The following is a 21,677-nucleotide window of genomic DNA, read 5'->3' on the forward strand; positions in this document are numbered from 1 at the left end:
TGAAAGAGGTTTATTTTCCTCTATAAGGTATCCAAGAAGGAGAAGGATAGTGGTAGTTCATTAGGACTAGGCCTTTGACGTAGTTGCCTTTGGAGGCGGTGAATCAAGTAAAACTGACCTTGTTTTCATTGTGTTGTTGATTTATTCAAGTTTTCATTCTACAATCAACTCAATGTGAACGAAGCTATTCCCCCCCCCCCCCCCCCCCCCCAGCTTGCATGGGTCCTAATAGCTAGAGGGGGTGAATAGAGTGATTTACTTTATTTTAATCATATTACTCACTTCTTGGTATATTTGTTATCCCTAACCCTCTGACATATTTGGATATGCATTTGAAGGGAATTTTCTTAATGAAAATGAAGGGATGTTAAAGGGAGAAAAATGAGAAATTGAAAGAGGGTTAAGATTCAAGTTTCAATTTTTATTCTCATAACATAGAAATTGGAATTTTATAAGGTTTAGGAACTCTAAAATAATATTAATGTAATGATTGAAGTGGAACATGCTTTGGTTCACTTTAAGGGTATAAGAAATGACTTAGGTATGAAATGGAAAGAATGAACAATTGCAAGAATTGGTGAATGAAGGAGATATATATTTTTTTGAAGGAATGTATGCTCAAAGTTTAGCATAAGAGAAAATAGAAGGTAGGAAACCTTTGAGATGTTGACATATGGAATTTGAGGAGACTTTTGATGTACACTAAAGGGGGAGAATGAAAAATTCAAGTTAGAAACCTTTATTTATGTTTTGGCATAAGGGCTAATGAGTTGACCTAACTTAAATATATTTTTAAACATAAAAATGGTGGAGATCGTTTCTACAATCCACCTCTGGTTAAGATTAACCAAGCTCAAATTGGCTCAAGTTGAATTTTGATATTTGATCAATATGTTTGTTGACGAGAGTGTGACGTCAAATAGAAAGAGAGTTTGTTAGAGAAGAAGATTATAGGTGCAATCAATCTTAGATCAAGTTAATCAAAATTGATGTGGATATGGATGTGGAAGGTTGAGCGAAAAGTCAAGTTGATCAAAGTTGATCAGATAATTGGTAATGGAGAAGTCCAAGTGGGGTTACGGTTGACCAGACACTTGGAGGTTAGAAATCTAATAGGGAGTTGATAATGTATAAGTCCAAGTAGGTCATGATTAACTAGACATTTGATGATTAAAAATCCAACCGGGAGTTGGTAAGAAAAAAGTTTAAGTGGATTATGGTTGATTGGGCACTTGACAATCGAAAGTATATGGTAATAAGAAAGTGGAATATTGCTCAGACTCAACTATGGAGTAGGAATCAAGGATTCCAAACAACATAAATCGATTTGTCTTTTGTGTTTGTTCTATTGTGTACTTGTTACGGGCATGATGAATGTTGAACGATGAGAGTTTGGAATCTCTATTTACCCCCCTCTAGCCAGGACAACGATTCTAACATGCTCAGTTAGTACATACATGAGTGTTTACTCCAATAGATCTTGGGGTCAATTTCTAACGAGTGTAAAATACCTCATAGGGTGTCTGACCTCCTCCATGCAATGAATCACTATATTAGGGTAAAATGTCTCCCATAATTTATCTGTCTATATCTTATTAGGGGACCAACGATACTTGACCACTTGGAGTAAACGATATCACCTTTTACTCCAATGATTCTAACATGACTCAATTATCTAAGTCAACATCAAATATTTTCCTTTTAAAAAATATATTTTTTTTGTAAAATTAAGTTAAAAATTAAAATTATATTAGCCTTAAATTCAAAACTAGCAAAAAATAAAATATATTAAAATGAGTAACTAATTAATTAATTTTAATTTGTTAAAAAGTAATAGTAATAGTAAATAATACTTAAAATGAATCTTGCCCATTTTAAAGTTTTTTTAACCCAACATTCCTAGATAGAAATACACATCTTTTGTCTTCTTTACTAAATTGCTAATTGCACAACAAATATATCATTCTGTTAATTTGATGAGTATAATTTATTTAAAATATTATAATTAATTGTTTAATGTAATTATTTTTTAAAAAAATAATATGAATGTGTTATTCTATTCTATTAATATTATCATTTAATAAAATTATGAAAATTATTAACATAGATAATGATATTTAATCTAGCTAAATCTTCAAATCAATTAATATAAAATTTTATCACAAACGGTGTAGAACTTAACTTTCAAGTTTAACTTATTTAATCTATTATACAATTATTATTAGTATTATCAAAATATTTAGTATAAAAATAATTGAATTTTTAGTATTAAAAAAATTAATTACAACATACTAAAATACATAAATTCCTTTCCACAAATATAATATAAATATTTAATAGAAGAAAATTTCATCCCCCAATATCAAGTGTAAATAAATTAAACACTTTCAAAAATTACACATATTTTTTTTCAATCAAATATTAATCGAAACAATTATATTACTTTCCCAAGTGCCCTTGTCCGATAAACTACATCTAATTAAATGCTAAAATTAATTAAAAAAATGAAATTTAATTAATTTTTACAATAAAAGCACAGGTATCCTTCCATTTTTATTCAATTAATTTTTAGGCAAAATTTGTGGCAATAGCCCTATAAATTTGCATAATTTAGTTTGAAGAGAATCAAGCAACTAGTTGAAGATGATGAAGAGGCAAGCTACTGCATTCGCTCTCGCCGCCCTCCTCCTCCTCCTCCTCTCGCCGGTGGCGCACGCTTCTGTGGAGTCCATATGCAAGACTATCACCAAAAAAGACCCTACCGGCATCGTGTACCTTTTCTGCGTGAAGACGTTGAAATCGATCATCCCTGAAATAGATGCCGTCAACGTGCGTGGCCTCGCCTTCATCGCCACCAAGCTGTCGTCGATTCAGGCGACGCATGTCACCGAAAAGATCGAGGAGCTGCTGAAGAGCTCGCAGGACAAGGCAGAGAAGGAGAGCTTGTCGACGTGCAACAAACAGTACAGCAATCTGATCGATAATCTCGACTCGGCGCTGAGCGCCATCAAGGAGAGCCGGAAGGACGACGCCGTGAAAAACCTGAGCTCCAGCGCCGAGGCGCCGAGAGACTGCGAGAAGGCGTTCAAGGACACCGGCGCCATGTCGCCGTTGGCGGTGGAGGACGGCGTGCAGCGGTTCCTCTCTGCCATCGCCTTAGGCATCACCAGATTGATATAAGTGCTGATTAACCTGAAAGAAATAAATGTTTCAAGAAATGGGGATTTATGGTTTATTATGTTAGGAAAAAAATGGGAAAGACAATTCTAATTATTAGAATCATAAATATTTTTCTTGAAAAAAAAAGTTATAAAGGCGTCTCATATATTTCTCACATTAAAAATACTCTTATTTTAATATTATTATAGTAATTATTTTAACATATTAAAATAAATTAGTTCAACTTGATAAAAAATATTATATATAGTTTTTTTTTAATAAAATATTATTTTATCAATTTAGTCAAAATTTCTCAGACTTGATTAAAATTATTTCAGCAAGGTCAAAATCAACATAAAATCATTAAATGGCTATTACAATTTTGTTGCATACATTAAATGGTTTGAATTTATGGTGATTTTAACTATCTTAAAATCATTTTAATTAAATTTAAATTATTTAATCAAATTACTTTGATTAAAATCATTTCACCATCAAAATCACCATAAACTATTAAAAGGTTACTACAACTTAGCATATATTAATTGACTTCAATTTATCGTGATTTTAACTTATATTAAAATAATGTTAATGAAGTTTAAATAATTTTGACTAATTTAATATAAATAAATAAATAAATATTTTATGTATAATATGTTTATTATGTTGAATTATAAAATAATTTATTTTAATGTATTATAAAAGTAATAAAATCCATCCATGCAAATCATAAGTTTGGATGAAAAAAAAATATATGAGAGTTGCGTGTTAAGTTGCCAAGTGGTATTAGCATCGAAATTGACAATCAATGGTGTCGACGTCAAAATCGACAACACCGGAGAAAGAGAAGAGGAGAGAAACTAAATCACTATTAGGTTTAAATCCAATGAATTATATATATATATATATATATATATATATATACCTCTTCGCAATGACTTGGGGAGCAACTCATCTCCCAAACCAATACCCAATAGCAATTTGATCTACTATAATTAAGTTTGGTTCAAAACCAAACCAATGTGGACCCAATGCAGCTGGCTAGAGAGGGTTAATAGCCCTAAAAATAAAATTCAACATTTTCTTTTCCTTTCTGAATTTAGCAAAGATAGACAAATATTAGTTAATCAAAATAAATATAAAAGAAAGAGTACGAGGAACAATTCATTTTTTTTAAAACTTAGGAACTTAATATTCATAGTCGAACCTTTGATCATAACATGTCTTAGAAGTTTAAAATTTTCTTTCCTAAGTAAGTTTGGGAGAACATTCGAGGACAGTATAGTAATTGTAGGAATTTCGACGTTGAGTGATATATTGCATGGAGCCCAGGTATCTCATGCTTAAAGGTTACATAGTAATGTGATAAAAATTGTCAAGGTTAGGTGGTCAAATTGAACCTAGGAGGAAACTACTTGGGAGACCAAGGGAGACATAAGAAGCCACTACATGATTGTTTGGTTTGTGTTAATTTTGAGGATGAAATTTTATTTAAGGGGGGAGGAATTGTAGTATCCAAAATCACTTATTAAATTAAGGGTATTTATTGGATTAAATTAAAATTTAATTAGATTTTGAATTTATTTAATTATGGTTATTTATTGAATTAATTGTAATTGGATTAGAATTCATATTTAATTAAAAATTTACAAATTTAAATTGATGAATTTAGTTAGGATTAATTAAGTTAACCTATAATTATGGAATTTAGATTAATCAAATTAAAAAAATAATAGGATATATTATATATAATATAAAATATATAATTAAACAAGAATAAGAAAATAAAAATAAAAATAAAAATAAAATACAAGATTAATATTTTATGTGTAACGTATATAGAAATAAAGTATAAATAATATATTATATATAATCTAAACTCTATAATTAAATAAGAATAAAAAAAATATATAAGGTTAATATATTATATAAGTAACGTGTAACATATATATAGTGTAAATAATGAATAGGAAATTATAATAATATAATATATGAATTATATATCTATATTATATATAGATATCCATATAAAATTATATTAAATTGATGACTTAGTCTTCATATAAAAATCTATATAACCATGAATATATATAGGAAATTTGATTCATATAAATAATATAGGAAATATAAAGTATATAGCATAAATAATGGGAATAGGAAAATTATTAGATATATATATAGGATATTTAAATGGAAGATATAGATATATCTTCAATGTGAAATATTTTATATATAGGAGATTTGATTCAATATCAAATTAATGTATAATATAAATAGTATATTATATATATAATATAAATTTAATGGAATTTGTATATTTAGAAAGCTATAATATATTACCATTTATATGTGATATATACATAGATATATATATGAACTTAGTAAATTAATGAATTAGTGTTAAGAAACTATAATATGAATTAAATATATTACCATGTATATGTGATATATATGTGGATATATATAAATATGAAGTTAGTATAGGGATATAAATATGTATGAAATTAATGTAATTAATGACTTAGTATAAAACAACCAGAGTAAAGACTTCAGGCGGAGTAACTGAAGCATTTCCAATAAAGATATGGTTACATCAAGGATCAGTCTTAAGTCCTTATCTTTTTACACTAATTATGGACGAACTCACTGCGCACATTCAAGACACAGTACCGTGGTGCATGTTGTTTGCAGATAATATTATTTTGATAGATGAGACACGTGAATGAGTAAATGCTAAGCTAGAATCTTGGAGGGAAACACTAGAAGGGAAATGTTTTAAGCTTAGTAGATTAAAGACAGAATATATGAAATTTAAGTTTAGCAATATTAGAAGTAATGAAACAATTGTTAAGATAGGAGAGGACGAGTTGCCCAGAACCGAGAAATTTAAATATTTAGGATCATTTTTACAAAATGATGGAGGGATTGAGAGAGATGTCTTACATAGAATACAAGCAGGATGGGTGAAATGGAGGGGAGCGTCGGGTGTTTTATGTGACCGTAAAGTACCTCTTAAACTTAAAAGTAAGTTCTATAAAACCGCAGTTAGACCTGCTATGTTATATGGAGCTGAATGTTGGGCTATGACTCGAGCACATGAGCATAAGATGAGAGTTGCAAAGATGAGGATGTTAAGGTGGATGTGTGGACATACGAAGATGGACAAAATAAGGAATGAGAGCATTAGAGAGAAAGTCGGAATTGCATCTATTGAGGACAAACTCCGAGAGACGTTTAAGATGGTACGGACATGTACTTAGACGACCAATAAATGCTCCAGTTAAGCGATGTGAAACTATGATAAACATGCATATCAAACGAGGAAGAGGAAGACCAAAAAAGACTTGGTTAGCAACAATAAAACAAGATAAAATTTATTTAAATATAGATGATGATATAATAGGAGATAGAGCTTAATGGCGTAAAAGGATTCATACAGCCGACCCCACCTAATGGGAAAAGGCTTGGTTGTTGTTGTTGTTGTATAAAAAAAGGAAGACAAGGTCCTATGCTTCCTCTTCTATATAAACCTTACCCTCAAAAGCTCACCTTGAATGTTGCCACCGGCCCTAAGAAGGTTCCCCACTCCCTTTTGTTTCTCCACGGGTGTTAGAGCTTCAAGGGAAGACAAGGAGCTAAATACTTAAGGCATGTTCCTTAACTTTAATGCTCAAGTTAGTTTCTATAGCCTTCTGAATTTCAGGTACCATAAATAGAGGTGTTATGCTTTAGTTTAAGTTCTTTCCTTAAAGCATTTAAAGGTTTGTATAAATGGAGAATTTCATATTCAATAGATTTCTATGTTCTTTTCTGTTTTGAGAAGTTGATGCCATGGTTTAGGTTTCTTCTTCATCTTTATTTGGAAATTAGAAAATTGTTTATGCTTCTAATTGATTTTAAGACTTGTAAGTTTTGGATGTATATGGAACCCTATGTCCTTTTGTATTTTTAAGAAGATGATACCATGATTTAGGTTCCTTCCACGCCTCTACTTGGAAGCTAGATAATTATTTATGTTCCTATTAAATTTAGAACTTGTAGGTTTCGAATCCATAAGGGTAGTTCTAAAATTCTATTTTAGAAGTTATATAGTTATCACGATGATGCACTACAAGTTGCTTCATGTTTTACTAATTATTTACCCTTAAAAGTTAGAGAAAATTGCATGCTCAATTTATAGAGTAGAACTTCCAAGTTTTAGATTCTTTAATGCTTGGTCTAAATTATGTTTTAGAGGAATAGTTGTCTTGATGATGCACTACAAGTCGCTTCATGTTTTACTATGGGTTTACTCTTAGAAAATAGAGAACTATGGATGCTTATACTATGTTATTGGCCTTGCAAGTTTTGGATAGGATAAGAGTAGTTTTCTAGGGGCCATATTCATCATGATGTTGCTCTATGATTTCTTCATGTCTTTCTCATATCATGTTTTTTTTTAGTTCCTCATGTTCAAGTATGTTTAGTTATCCTAAATGAGTTTCGATTTTGGTTGTATGTATGTGTTGAGGAAATGATACCATGTTAGTTTCTTTAGATTTGTAAGGTTCAGATTTTATAGATTTCTATGCTCTTTTGTTATTTGGAAGTCAATACCATGCTAGCTCCTAGAACTTGTAACCTTCAGAATTTAGTATGAATGTTTTGAGTTACTCTTGCTCCTCACATCATGGCAATTTAGTGGACTTTAATGGGTACATCTAGATTTCAGATTTCTAAGTTAGGTTAGTTCATGTTGTTATTCTTTACTTCTTATTTTGATAAACTTAAATGCTCATGAAATGATCTCAGTTATGGTGGTGCACCTGTTAATAATTGCAATTCATGCTTATGTAGTAATCATGCCCATATATGTATGTTTGAGCGCATGCCGATGTAAGGGTTATGTTTAGGTTATGCACATGCTTATATTCATGCCTATGAAGTGATCGTGATTATGATTGTGCTTATGCTTATGTCTATGTTTATGGAATGAATTGGTTGGTTGTAACCGGGGACCTAAGTCTGGGAAGAGTACCAAATCTTATTATGAGTTAGGTTATGAACCGGGGACCTAAGCTTGGGGAGCTTGCCAAATTTTATTATGGGTTAAGTTATGAACTGGGAACCTAAGCCCCAGGAGCTTGCCAAATCTTATTGTCGGTTAAATTATGACTCGAGGACCTAAGCTCGAGGAGCTTCGCAAATCTTATTATGGGTTAAGTTATGAACCGGGTACTTAAGCCCGGGGAGCTTGCCAAAGAACCCTCATGAATTGGGACGGTGGGATGAACTGGGGACCTAAGCTCAGGAAGCGCGCAAAAATCATGCATGGGTAGGAGATTTGTTTCAAGGAGCGGTACCTGCCAACCTAGTTGGGGTAGTTGTCTGATCAACAACTTATGTTACAGTATTGCTATGTCCAACCAAGCCACCACCACGATACATTTATAAGTACGCATGGAGATATGTTCAAGCTATGTTTATGTTTATATTTATGCTTATGCTTACGTCTATACGTATGTACATGCTCATGATTAAGTCTATTCTTATGCATATATTTATGTCATGTAAGTATGCTTATATTTATTCTTATGTACATACTCATGATTCAGTCTAATCTTATGTGTATGTTTAGGCCATGCAAGTATGCCTATGTCAATACTTAGGGACATGCCCGTGGCCAAGTCTATTATTATGGCTTATTCATTCAAATGCTTATGTTTATGCTCTCATACTTATGTTGATGCCTATGCTTTCATTCATGGTAGGTTAGCAGGAAAGTCCCTAGTTACCTAGATTGTGGTTTCCTTAGTACACTGGATTTAGGTGCTAACTATTATTTAACACGGTTTTGGAATATGATGAGTCTCTTGACTCATAGATTTTAACCTTTCTATAGACAATGGGACAAATGAGACAAGAGGCATTGACTAGTGTGACTGCTCGGGACAATGACAGTACAATTCAAAGACCTTCCGGTTTAGTTTCTGCATTATTATATGTTTTAAGGACCATTTATGTAACTTCGTTGAATTGAGAACCCACTATAGTAATATGTGCAAGTGATGTCCGCATTTATATTTATATAAATTATTATGAAAGAAAATGTAAACAAAAAGAAGGGAAAAAACTAGGGAGTTTACAGTTGATATCAGAGCAAAAGTTCCTAGAAGGGTTGTGCCTACTGCCAGTTCCGAGAAGCTCACGGACTCAAGCCTCAAATCTATAAGTTTTAATGCTTTATATCTTATGTGCATGAATAAAAGAAAAGTTTGTTGAAATGTTAAGTTAAAGGTTTGATAGTATGGGTAACATTGATTAAAACTTCTTAGACTTAATTAATTACTAGTTTGGATGTCAAAATATTATTGTTAGCTTTATGTCTAACCTAATATTTCCCCCCTAATATAGAAGGGCTTTTGGCCTTAGTTTCAAATGACATTATAGTAGTTAACTTTCGAATCTGGAACTATTTTTTTTTAAAAAAACTTAGGACCTTAATGCTCATAGTCGAACCTTTGATCATAACATGTCTTAGAAGTTTCAAATTTTCTTTCCTAAGTAAGTTTGGGAGAATGTTCGGGGATAGTATAGTAATTGTAGGAATTATGATGTTGAGTGATATCTTGCATACAGCCCAGGAATCCCATGCTTAAAGGCTACGGAGTAAAGTGATAAAAATGGTCAAGGTTAGGTGGTCAAATTGTACCTAAGAAGAAATTACTTGGGAGACCGAGGGAGACATAAGAAGCCGCTACACATGTTGTTTGGCAAGTGTTAATTTCGAGGATGAAATTTTATTTAAAGGGGAAGGAATTGTAGCATCCGGAATCACTTATTTAATTAAGGGTATTTATTAGATTAAATTAGAATTTAATTAGATTTCAAATTTATTTAATTAAAGATATTTATTGGCTTAATTGTAATTTAATTAGACTTCATATTTAATTAAAATTTATGAATTTAGTTAGGAATAATTAAGTTAGCCTATAATTATGGAATTTGGATTGATCAAATTAAGAAAATAATTGGATATATTATATATAATATAAAATATATAATTAAACAAGAATAAGGAAATAAAAATAAAATACAAGATTAATATTTTATGTGTAACGTATATATAAATAAAGTATAAATAATATATTATATATAATATAAACTCTCACTACAACAAAAATGTTAAAAGACAACACCCCTACGACAACGGTTTTAAAAGAAAGCGTTGCGTATTTGCTCAAAGACAACGGTTTTTGCCAAAATCATTGTCTTTGAACTCCCCATTAAATATAAAAGACAACGGTTTTGGGAAAACTGTTGTCATTGAGCGATTTCTTTTTGAATCAACAACACTTTTTACAACAATTTTCTAAAACTGTTGTCTTTAAACGCTTTTTTAGGGGCTACGACAACAATTTTGATAAAATCGTTGTCTTTGGCTTTATTCGTTTCGTCATTTCCCCTCACAGTTTTGTTTTCCCACTCAGCAAAAATCTTTTCGCGCCGTGTTTTCCCCTTACCGTTTCTGAACCCTAAGCCATTTTTCTTTCCTCACCTCGACTATCTCTTCACGCCATGACACCAAATGGAGCGATCTGTTTCGTTGCTGTCCTACTCGCGACGAAGGCAAGAAGCGATCGCTCTTCCTCTGCGATTCTTCACCGATCACTTCAACGGAGACTTTCCCACTTCTCCGTGACCCCGGTAGCCACTTCGCCACCTTTCTCCGCGCTGTAGAAGCTCCTCATCCATTGCTTACACAAACCCTCGCCCCCTCTTCTCGGGTGGACTTTCGCTTCCGAGGCTCGGATCGGCGCCGCTGTGTCTCTTCCCCCAGCTCTGTCCGGGTTTGGGTGGCGAACTCCTCGGCCGAACTGTCCATGGAGAGATTCTGGCTGAATCTAAACCCTTTTCGGTTCAAGCTGCTGCGTCGGGATCGATTCCCCTGATAAAGGTGATGCATGTGAGGTTTTATTGTTTTCTTGGCTCCCTTTTTGTTTGATTTAGGTGCTCTCTTATTTGGGAAAGGGCTTCCGAACCTTACTACCCATGCTCACTCCCATCCCACCCCCGCGAAAATATCGTTGCCTCAAGCTCTTAGTGCTTATGTGAGCTTTGTGGTTTTGGAGCCCGATCCTACTTCGACTGGGATTATGTTTCTAAGAAGTTGAGATTTCCTAAAACTCTTTTGTCATCGAGTTGTGTAATGGCAAAGATTAGTGTACTTCCTGTGCTTAGGTTTACTTTTTAGTTTGGAGTGCTACTTTGATTCGGAGCCATGACCATGTCGGCAAGTGGCCCTGATTTTGTAAAATGGAGCGAGAAGTTCATCTCTCAGGAGCGAGGGCATCGCGTTGTTCATTACTACCTTGAGGATTCTTCGGGGGATTCCTACCTTGCAGTCGTTGGCATTGAATGCAGTCTGAGGCACATGCTTTATGTTATCGCAGACGAATTTTATCAGATGTATGAGGCTGATAAGTTGCAGTTATCTTCCCTCAAATGGAGATCGAGAAGAGAGGTCATAGATTGGCTTGTTTCATTCCTTCCAGTAGAAGTCTGCTGCCCACATAATTCAAGTATTAATCTCACTTTCTACTTAATAACTGTTTGCCTTATGCTGATGTGTGTACTGATTTTCCCCCCAAGCTTAGATGCCTTTCTGCATGACTTTTCTCATTGATTCTGTATTTCTAGATGTACCTAGTTTGCATCAGTGCCATGCACGAGTGTATGTGATGGAAACCTTGAATTCGATCCGAATTTTTTTTTATCCTTGTATCTAATTGAGCCAAATTTTCTCATGTCGTAGCTATAAATAAAAGTCATCAGTCTTGTTTCTCTGGTTGAGTAGGAAGTTCCAGAAGGTGATCCTTACTATTTAGCTGGTCAGGCATTCGTCATAAGTGGCACACTTGACAGGTAATCTAGTATCATTGCAAAAAATTTATATCTAATATGACACTGTAAGTTGTATCTCTTGCATATTGTGGAGTCATAGGATCTTAAGATCCCAATGCTTAACAAAATATTTATTGAAAAATTATATTTGGTATTTGTGATTTTATCATATGGATTATCTTTCAATATCTAGTTTTGTTAGCCAAAATTTATGGCTAAGGATGACTAATATTATTCATGTAGGAGATATATGAACAATGCATTATAACTAGTAGGGGTTGCATTTTTATATGGTACTCCTCTAACATGGATGATGATTACAAAAGTTAGTAACGCTTCTTATACTCTGAAATTAAAATTGGTTATCATATATAAAAAAATTTCTTAGGTGACATGGTACGAGATGATCTACTCTGAAGTTAGCAATACTGTAATTATATATTTGATTAAGTGGAGGGTTTCAAGACTTAGATCTTAATTAAGATTGGTGAATGAGCATAGGGTTGGATCATAGTGATCATGAGATCTCTACTCAATTTAGTTCATACTTTATATCCAGATTTGTTTGGACCATTTTGGGTTGGAGCATCAGAAATTCGTGAGACAAATTGTGATTAACAACCATGCCTGAATTATATTATTCTTGTTCCAATTTTTTTTATTCCTATTCATGGATGTATTTTTTAACATGGATGTATTATTAATGAATGTATTTTCTTTTATCTGTATTAGTATTTTAGGTTTTGGAAGCTTGCCTTACCAATTCCTATTTCCATTGCAGTGACTTTCCTTATATGCAGCTCAGTGGCATCATCTCCCTGAGCATTGGCCGGATTCGGATGCTTCAAAGATTGTAAGTACATTTTTCTTTTAGCTCCTTTTTTTTCCTACAAGAACACCTTCGAATGCATGGTGATTCTGACAAAAAAAAAATGAAACGATGTAATATGAAATATAAAATCCCAAACAAGGAGACTGTGAACCACCATTTGGTAGATCACCATATTAATTTTTAAACTGTTCTATTCAATATACTCTTTCTTAATTACAGTTCTCTTGCTAGTGTTTGATCTAGATTTGAGATGGTACTGAAGATGAAATTTCTACTCTTAAGTAGCTATAGTGATGGAATTCTTTCAAGGATGAGATTATCATTGTGGTAGGGCTTTGCACCAAAATCGCTTGCACGGTCCTATTCCATAAAGAACTACACTGAGCTAACAGCATTGTATGCATTTTCTTCTATTCATATATTTTTTTTATCGATTATAGTTATTGACAATGAGAATTTACTATATATTGTTGCATGAAGTTGTCACATTACTTATTTTTCAAGGTATTTGAGAGCTAATTACCTTCAAGGGAACATTCCACCCGAGATTGGAGAAGTTGTGCACCTTACCATCTTGTAGTTTTTACATCCCCTTATTTTTTTTTGTTAGATAGTTGTTTCTTTGATCTGTTTTCTTGAGCTTGATGGAAAAAAATGTAGGGACTTGTCAAGCAATTTGCTCAGGGGCACAATTCCTACATCTATTGGCTCTCTGAACCAATTATGATTTCTGTGAGTCTTCATGTGATTATTGGTGGCTAGGCAGTTTGTTGTTGCAGAGTTAACTATTTGACTATGATTTTTTTAACAACTGTAGAAATTTATCAACAAATTTCTTGTCTGGTGAGGTTCCAATCGTTGGAATCCTTGTAACTTTCCAAAGCACTTCATGAGTAACTCTTCTATTGTCTCTGATGCTACATTGGCTTGCTCCATTAATTGTTACATGTTATACAATTATTTTCTACTTGGGCAACTGAAGTTTTTTTTCCCTATTACACAAGCGTTCTCTTCTATCTTTTTATTTGACATATAGTGCATAACTAGCATTCTAGGTGAAAATATCTTATTAGTTCTGCTTAGTGTTAGAATGTGTTATGTTAGCACTTTGCATTTGACCTTTCAGTGTTTGTTGGATAAGTTTTATGGCATTGCCAACCTTAAAGTATCATGCTTTGATTTGAATATGCCACTGGCTAAATTGAACTCAATGAAGAACCATATGATTTATATGATTGAGATCGTTGCAAATTGCCAAATAGCTATGGATGTTATGAAATTTCATTTCCTTCTATACCAGTTGCTAATTTTCAATAACATGCTGCACAAATAAGACAACAGTAGTGCAAAGCTTAATTGTATCATCAATCCGTATGTGTTTCAGCAGGTTAAGATAATTCTTATTCACTTACATGTATATTTTATCTTTTAATGTCTTTATAATTTGTTTATTTTTATCAGCTCCTACAGCTTAATTCTGCAGATTTGATTGCCAAGGGAAATTTGTATACTCGGTCACGTGAAGATGCAACCAGTAAGTTGCTGGAAAAGGCTTTAAAGATTCAGTTGGGAAGAGGATTTTAGCTGGCATATTTTGGATTTCGATTACACAGCTATTATTTTCTCTTTTTGATGTGTGTAGTTAATTTTTGAAATTTGAAGATAACATTTTTATGGATTGAATGTAGTAAATATTTAGTTTTGTATTGGTGGTATCTTTATATTAAATAAAGATTGGTTGTTTGTTATTATCATGTTACAACATGAACATTAAAGACAACGGTTAGAAATATTGTAAAAAGTACGTAACCAAAACGGATTTTTTTTATAAAAAGTGATAAAAGACAACAATTTTATTTGTTGTAAAACATATTAAAATTATCTACCACAATGGTTTTAAAATTAATCTGTTGTAAAAAGAGTCTACCACAACGGTTTATTTCTGTTGTCGAAATTATCTACCACAACGGTTTTAAAACGTTGTCGTAACCTTCGTTAACAAATTTTGAGCATGTAAACAACAACGGATATGTCAAATGTCTACAAAGACAACGGATTCAAAACTGTTCTCGTAGGGCAATATATTCTACAACGCCCTCAGTTACAACGGTTTTTTGACCCTACGACAGTGGATAATATCCGTTGTCATTTGCAGTTTTTGTTGTTGTGTCTATAATTCATTAAGAATAAGAAAAAAATATATATAAGATTAATATATTATATAGGTAACGTGTAACATATATAGTGTAAATAATGATTTGGAAATTATAATACTATAATATATGAATTATATATCTATATTATATATATGGATCCATATAAAATTATATTAAATTGATGACTTAGTCTTCATATAAAAATCTACATAACCATGGATATATATGTTGGTGCGGGAAGTATCTGACGATCGAACCTGTGTTTTGATTATATCAAAAGAGTCCAAAGATAAGTTGTTTTGTTATCTAACAAGGTTTATTGAGCTTGTAGGAAAGTCCTAAGTTATCTTAGGCAAAAGTCCTAGAGGATTCTAGGTAGGTGGAAAACCCTAGGGGGCGGTAACTCTAGGTGGTGGAAAGTCCTAGCTGTAGTTAGGCAAGTGGAAACCCCTAGGGGTAATGACATAGCCAGGTTGAACAACTGCCCTGGGCTTAAAAAGCTGAGCCCAGTAAAGCTTAGCCCAACATAGCAAGGTTGAGGCCTAAAATTGTTGGGCTGCTTGTTGGGTGAGGCCTAAAATTGCTAGGCATTGCTAAGCTGCACTGGGCTAGAGCCCACCAAAGCCCAGCCCTAGCTACGCCCTTGCCTAGGGAGAGGTAACCCTGGTCGTAGGGGGTGGTAACCCTAGGCTGAGAAAAATCCTAGGGGGTGGTAACCCTAGGTCCTAGGGGGTGGTAACCCTAGGCCGAGGAGAACCATAGGGGGTGGTAACCCTAGGTCCTAGGGGATGGTAACCTTAGGCAGAAAGTCGAGTCGGTCTGGAGGATCGATCTGACAACAGGTAAACTCTCCTGAGAGGAGTAGGTGAGGATGCATTCCCCAACGAGGGAACAGTAGACGTCGGTTCGACCTAGGGTTTTTGAAAAACCCAAAGTCAGAACTGGACAGTCTGATAACTGTAGCGTACTTATATTTATCTTATATTATTATGCTAACTTGGTTTGCAGGATATACTTGTTGGATCCTGATAGTTAGATAGAGGGGGGGGGGGGTGAATATCGAATTAAAATTTCGTTGAGTAAACACAGCGGAAAATAAAAAACAATGCTAACATAGTCAATTTACTAGGTTCGGAGCCTTTGACGACTCCTACTTCATGGTCCGCACGCGAGGGCGCTTTCGATGGCCAATCCACTAGTAATTCAAATATTGATTACAAAAATTAAGTACAGAAATGATAGAAATAAAATACCGACAATAAACAATAAGAATAAAAAGAGCATATCTTTGTCGGATGGCTTTCGTAATGTCACAGGAGCACAGGAGAGCAGGTTTTTTAGTTGTTGTTCGAGCTTCAGCCTTGACCCTCCTTATATAAGAGGTTCAGGTGCCTGGAACCTTCAGGGCGCCTTGACCATGACGTAGCCGAGCTAACCAGTGAACTCCACGTGGCACAGCGATGTTGGGGATAAAACTTTGCCTTCGGGCACCCAGACCTTGATTTCCAGCAGCTTCCTTCCTGCAAGAAACGTTAGTCTGAGGCACTTATATCTCCTGCAAAACAGAATATTAGCACAGTTGTAATAAACAGAAATAGTATTAATTAGATTTCGTCTCTCCGAGACCGGAATCTAGTCAAGATCTCGACTTAAAGTTCTGAAATGGTTCTATGTCGGATTGGCGCCTAAGTTCCCTTCCCGGGAACGCGCCCTCACAGTCACTCCCCTCCAGTGACTTACCTTTACTTACCTGCCAGACGTTAGGTCAGCCCTTCGACCCGTCTGAACTTCGTGCCAGCTATCTGTTAGTTAGAGCCCTAGAGCCAATCATTTGATGATTGTTGTATGGACTCGTTGTATCATATTCTTATATATATAAAGGCATTTGTTTATGGTTATTATGCTTACTTGTATTGGTGTCAAATAACTAAGTATAATAGCATCCTTAAGTAGAAGGTTCTTACCTATATCAATCGATTGGTTGAATCGATAGTGAGATGATATAGGGAACACTACTCCTAATCATTCCTAGTCAAGTATTAACATTCAGGGACAATGTTAATGCGACGAGATTAGCATGTAGGTCAACTCGATGACTTGATCTCACAAGTCATGGATATGGAGATATCAAGTTAACATATGAGTATGCATTGGAGAATGAATACTGAATGACCCGCCATGAGAAAGTATCATGGATCGTTATATGAGTGTCATATACTTTCTCATGTGGCTATTAGTATGACTATTAGTCCTTGGACCTGAAGTCACCATGGTTCCCTACATAAGGAGATACATACTTTAAACGTCACCCGGGTGGACTATAAAGGCGATTACTGGATATGTAACAAATTATGCGGAGGGATGTGAGTGATGTAGATGGGATTTATCCCTCCTATATGACGGGAGAGACATCGATATTATTGATAGAGTGAGACCACTAAGTGCATGGCCATGCCCAAATGAGTCAATATGAGATGTTGAGCTAATTTGATTAAGTGAGTCTACTTGGGATTCAAGATTTAGATTGATTAGAAGATGACACGGTCTATGTCTCACATTGATCAATCTAGATGTCAAGGATAGAAGGACACTTGTCATATATTGTGAAGAGTCATAATTAGTAGTCACAAGGTGATATTGGATCTCAACATTCTTATAACTTGGGTGGTAATGATGTGTTGTTAGATACCGCTTATTACTTATGCTTCTAAATGGGTTTAGGAGCATTGCCAATGTTATAAAAACCTATAGGGTCACACACAAAGGGCAATTAGATGGATATTAGGTTCATTTGATGAACCTAAAGGATTAGGTCCATGTGTTGAACCAAATTGGATTAAGAGTAATCCAAATTAGGCTAATTGAGTTGGACTCAATTTGGTTCATGTGTTAGATGAGTCTAATTTGGACTTAGACTCATTGAGTCAATTTAATTCAATGAATAGAGATTCATTAAATTAAAATTAACTTGAACCAATGGTTAGATTTGATTTGTTGCCTTAGTCAAAAAGCAAAAGCTTATTGAGGATGCCCCTTTAGTGATTTCTTTGGTACTTTTGTGCAAGCTCCTCTTGTCCCGGCACCCATTTCTCTTGAGAGAGGTAAGACACCAATAACTCCTACCCACATTATCTCTAATCCTTCTCTTAGGATGATGAGACCTAGTTAACTCATCTCCTCTTCTTGTGCTATTATTTCAGCTCCTTCTGCTTCTGCTTCTGAGATGACCATTATCCCTTCTGTATCTTCTGCACCTCTTGCATTGGCCTTGTCTCCTTTGGCTTCTAGGCCCCAGGCAAAATGGACACCTTGACGGAGATCTTCTCCAAGTGCCAGTCCCTCAGCTATTAGTGTTTCCATAACTGAATCAGCCTCTCCTGCATTGCCACCATCTATTCCATCTAGTTCTTCCTCTGCTTCTCTTATTTCTACTATTTCTTTTTCTTCCATTGCATCTTCTTCTTCTTTACCTCCTTCTTCCTCCATTCCACAACCTTTATTTAAACATGCTATGGGTCTTCCCTCTCAATTGGGACAATCCTCTGATCCACCTAACTATAGTTCTTTACAACTACAAGGCCTATTGGCCGAATCTTGGCTACAAGGCCAAGAACAACTAAGAGGCCTTAGTCTTCCGCATCGAGCCGACCGTCATAGTCGTCAGGCAGTAGCTGTAAGTATTTCTATTTATATGTTATCAACTTCGTATTCTTATCTGTAACTATATCATCATTTTTTTTTGTTTAGTTCCTTGCCTCAAGTCTGTGTATCGACCAGCTACTTATGGCTAAGGACCAGGAGAACAATAAGTTAAAAACTCAACTAGAGACATTGAAGGCTACTTTACCTTCTCCTAATAACGACCTGGCTAAGTTGCAAGAGAAAGTGACTTTGCAAGATCAACAATTAGGGGCATTGAGATAGGAATTAGAGGAGTCACAACAATTACTGAAAGACAAAGAGCTTGCAAGGAGAACTCTGGAATTACAGGTGGATCGACTACATTCTGGTCTTCGACTGGAGATTGCTTTAAAGGAGAAAGCTCTCTTAGATGCTTCTCATAAAAGTCTTATTTTAGAGAAAGTAGAGAAGCTTCATAATGCTTGTCTTTCTGACCAAGCTCAAGACCTAGCCTCTGATGATTTCACTATCCTACAGGAACAAGAGCAAAGGAAAGCTCAAGATGTTGAGTTGTCACTGCTCCAGAAGGAATTGGAACAGCTAAAATCAGAAAAGGATGCTTTAAAAGATCAAAACACAAAATTGCAAGCTGATTTTCAAAGCTATAAGGAGCAAGAGAAGAGTCGATGGGAAGAGTGGCGTCTTTCTTATTTAAAGTCTTTGGCGTTTGCCCAAGAATTTATCCGTAGGATAGTGGGTGCTTTAAATCATTCTGTATCGGGAGTTCTTCGACAGTTAAAAGAGGGTGGTTATCTACCCAAAGAACCTCTCCCTTCTTTCATAAGTCGTTGCCGGCTTAACGAAGAGCTACCCGCAGATTTAAAAGGTCCTTTTAATTAATCATGTCTATGTATCTAAAAAGATTGTCCATAAAAGACTTGTAATGGGAAAAACTGGTAATGAAAAGAAGTGTAATCAAAACTTGGTAATTAAGTGATTGCGATGTATAGGAAATTTTTTATACTTACCTGTTTATCTATTGTGCTGGTTTGAGAATGCCTCTTTTGAAATGCTTCCAAGCATTAAGTATAAGTTTTATTCGAGAATTCTTTGCTCATCTCTTGAAGTTAAACCTTGTCTTGATGAATCATTCTGCAGCTAACATCTAGTGTGCTTCATATTTCAAAAGAATGAATAATCCCGAGTGATTTTAGATAAGGAACTGTATAAAAATCCTGAGTTCCGAGCTGAGTTATGAATGAGCCTCCAGATAGAAAATGTGCCATATGCATAGAATTCCCCTTGAACCCTGGCTTCTGATCCAATGTAAAATGTCAACCGATTTTGTGAATAAATCCATATAACTTTGTATTCACCATGCCAATATAATCCCGGTTGATTAGGCTTTGAAGTCTTCGATTCCTCCCATGAAGACCCGTCCAAGTTACTTCATGAGATTTCTCGATCTACTATGTTCTGTGATGGTTTAAAGTCTCCGGTTCCTCCCATGAAGACCCGTCCGAGTTACTTCATGAGATTTCTCTATCGACTATGTTCTATGATGGTTTAAAGTCACCGGTTCCTCCCATGAAGACCCGTCCGAGTTACTTCATGAGATTTCCCGATCAACTATGTTCTGTGATGGTTTAAAGTCTCTGGTTCCTCCCATGAAGACCCGTCCGAGTTACTTCATGAGATTTCCCGATCGACTATGTTCTGTGATGGTTTAAAATCTCCGGTTCTTCCCATGAAGACCCGTCCGAGTTACTTCATGAGATTTCCCGATCGACTATGTTCTGTGATGGTTTAAAGTCTCTGGTTCTTCCCATGAAGACCCGTCCGAGTTACTTCATGAGATTTCCTGATCGACTATTTTCTGTGATGGTTTAAAGTCTCCGGTTCCTCCCATGAAGACCCGTCTGAGTTACTTCATGAGATTTCCCGATCGACTATATTATTATAGCAATTTATGATGTTTGTACTGACCTTTTTCTGAATTTTTCTTAGGGGAGCTGAATAGATCTTTAAGATTTCCCACTGTTGATTGCTCAAAAAGAGATCGTAAAAGTTCTGCCAATACTTATCAATCTGTATGCATCACATTTATTTTTGTGGCGATATTTGCCTTGTATTGCATTTATTGAAAGAAATGTAGTACACGAACTGTAAGGATACTTGTCTTCTTTTCATCGGGAACTTACTTCAGATAATTATGATTTTTTCTTCTGACATATTCTTAAGTAGCATGGTCTTGTTAAGTCCGGTAAGGTTGTAAATGATTGGCACTCCAGGGACGTTCCAGAATTCTTCCTTCAGTATCTTGAAAATAATATGAGCCCGATGCGAGCTTTTCCACCACTTTGTAGGGTCCTCCCCATTGTGGTGCCAACTTACTAACATCCTCGACAGGTTTGATACGCTTCCATACTAAATCTCCTACTTGGAAAAATCTGGGGATAACCCTTTTGTTGTAATTTTGTCTCATTCGTTGTCAGTATGATACTAGACGAGCAACAGCTTTATCTCTTATTTTCTCTATCAAATCCAGCTCCATGAGTCGTCGACCCTCATTGTCTGCATCATATAATTGTCTTCTATCATATTCTATTCCCACCTCAATGGGAATTATTACTTCTCCCCCATAGACTAATTGAAAGGGTGTGATTCCTGTAGCTTCTCGAGGTGTAGTACGATATGCCCAAAGAACGCTAGGTAATTCATCTACCTAGCTGCCTCCGACATGATCCAGTTTGGTTTTTAAACCCCTTATAATTTCTCTATTGGTTACTTCCGCTTGACCATTACTTTACGGATAAGCCACAGAGGTAAAGGCTTGAGTAATACCATAACTTTTACACCAAGCTAAAATTCTATCTCCTTGAAATTGTCTTCCATTATCAGAGACTAATTTATGAGGAATGCCAAATCTGCATATGATATTTTTTCACAGAAATTTAATAACTGCATCTTCAGTAATTCGGGCAAGTGGTTCTGCTTCTACCCATTTGGAAAAATAATCCACTACT

At 34.8% G+C, this 21,677-nt stretch overlaps 1 protein-coding gene across 1 annotated transcript; it reads left to right on the forward strand.

Annotated features, from left to right (window-relative positions):
* Positions 1–2,643: 2,643 nt before the first annotated feature.
* LOC122031422 lies at positions 2,644–3,180 on the forward strand. Its single transcript, XM_042590540.1, has one exon. The coding sequence runs from the start codon at positions 2,644–2,646 to the stop codon at positions 3,178–3,180; it is 537 nt and encodes a 178-aa protein (XP_042446474.1).
* Positions 3,181–21,677: the final 18,497 nt, after the last annotated feature.

The sequence above is a fragment of the Zingiber officinale genome, chromosome 11A, assembly GCF_018446385.1.
Source record: "Zingiber officinale cultivar Zhangliang chromosome 11A, Zo_v1.1, whole genome shotgun sequence".
Classification (NCBI taxonomy): Eukaryota; Viridiplantae; Streptophyta; class Magnoliopsida; order Zingiberales; family Zingiberaceae; genus Zingiber; species Zingiber officinale.

What these genes read in the sequence shown, in the direction of transcription:
- LOC122031422 (XM_042590540.1), top strand. Translation starts at nt 2,644, where the DNA reads ATGATGAAGAGGCAAGCTACTGCATTCGCTCTCGCCGCCCTCCTCCTC.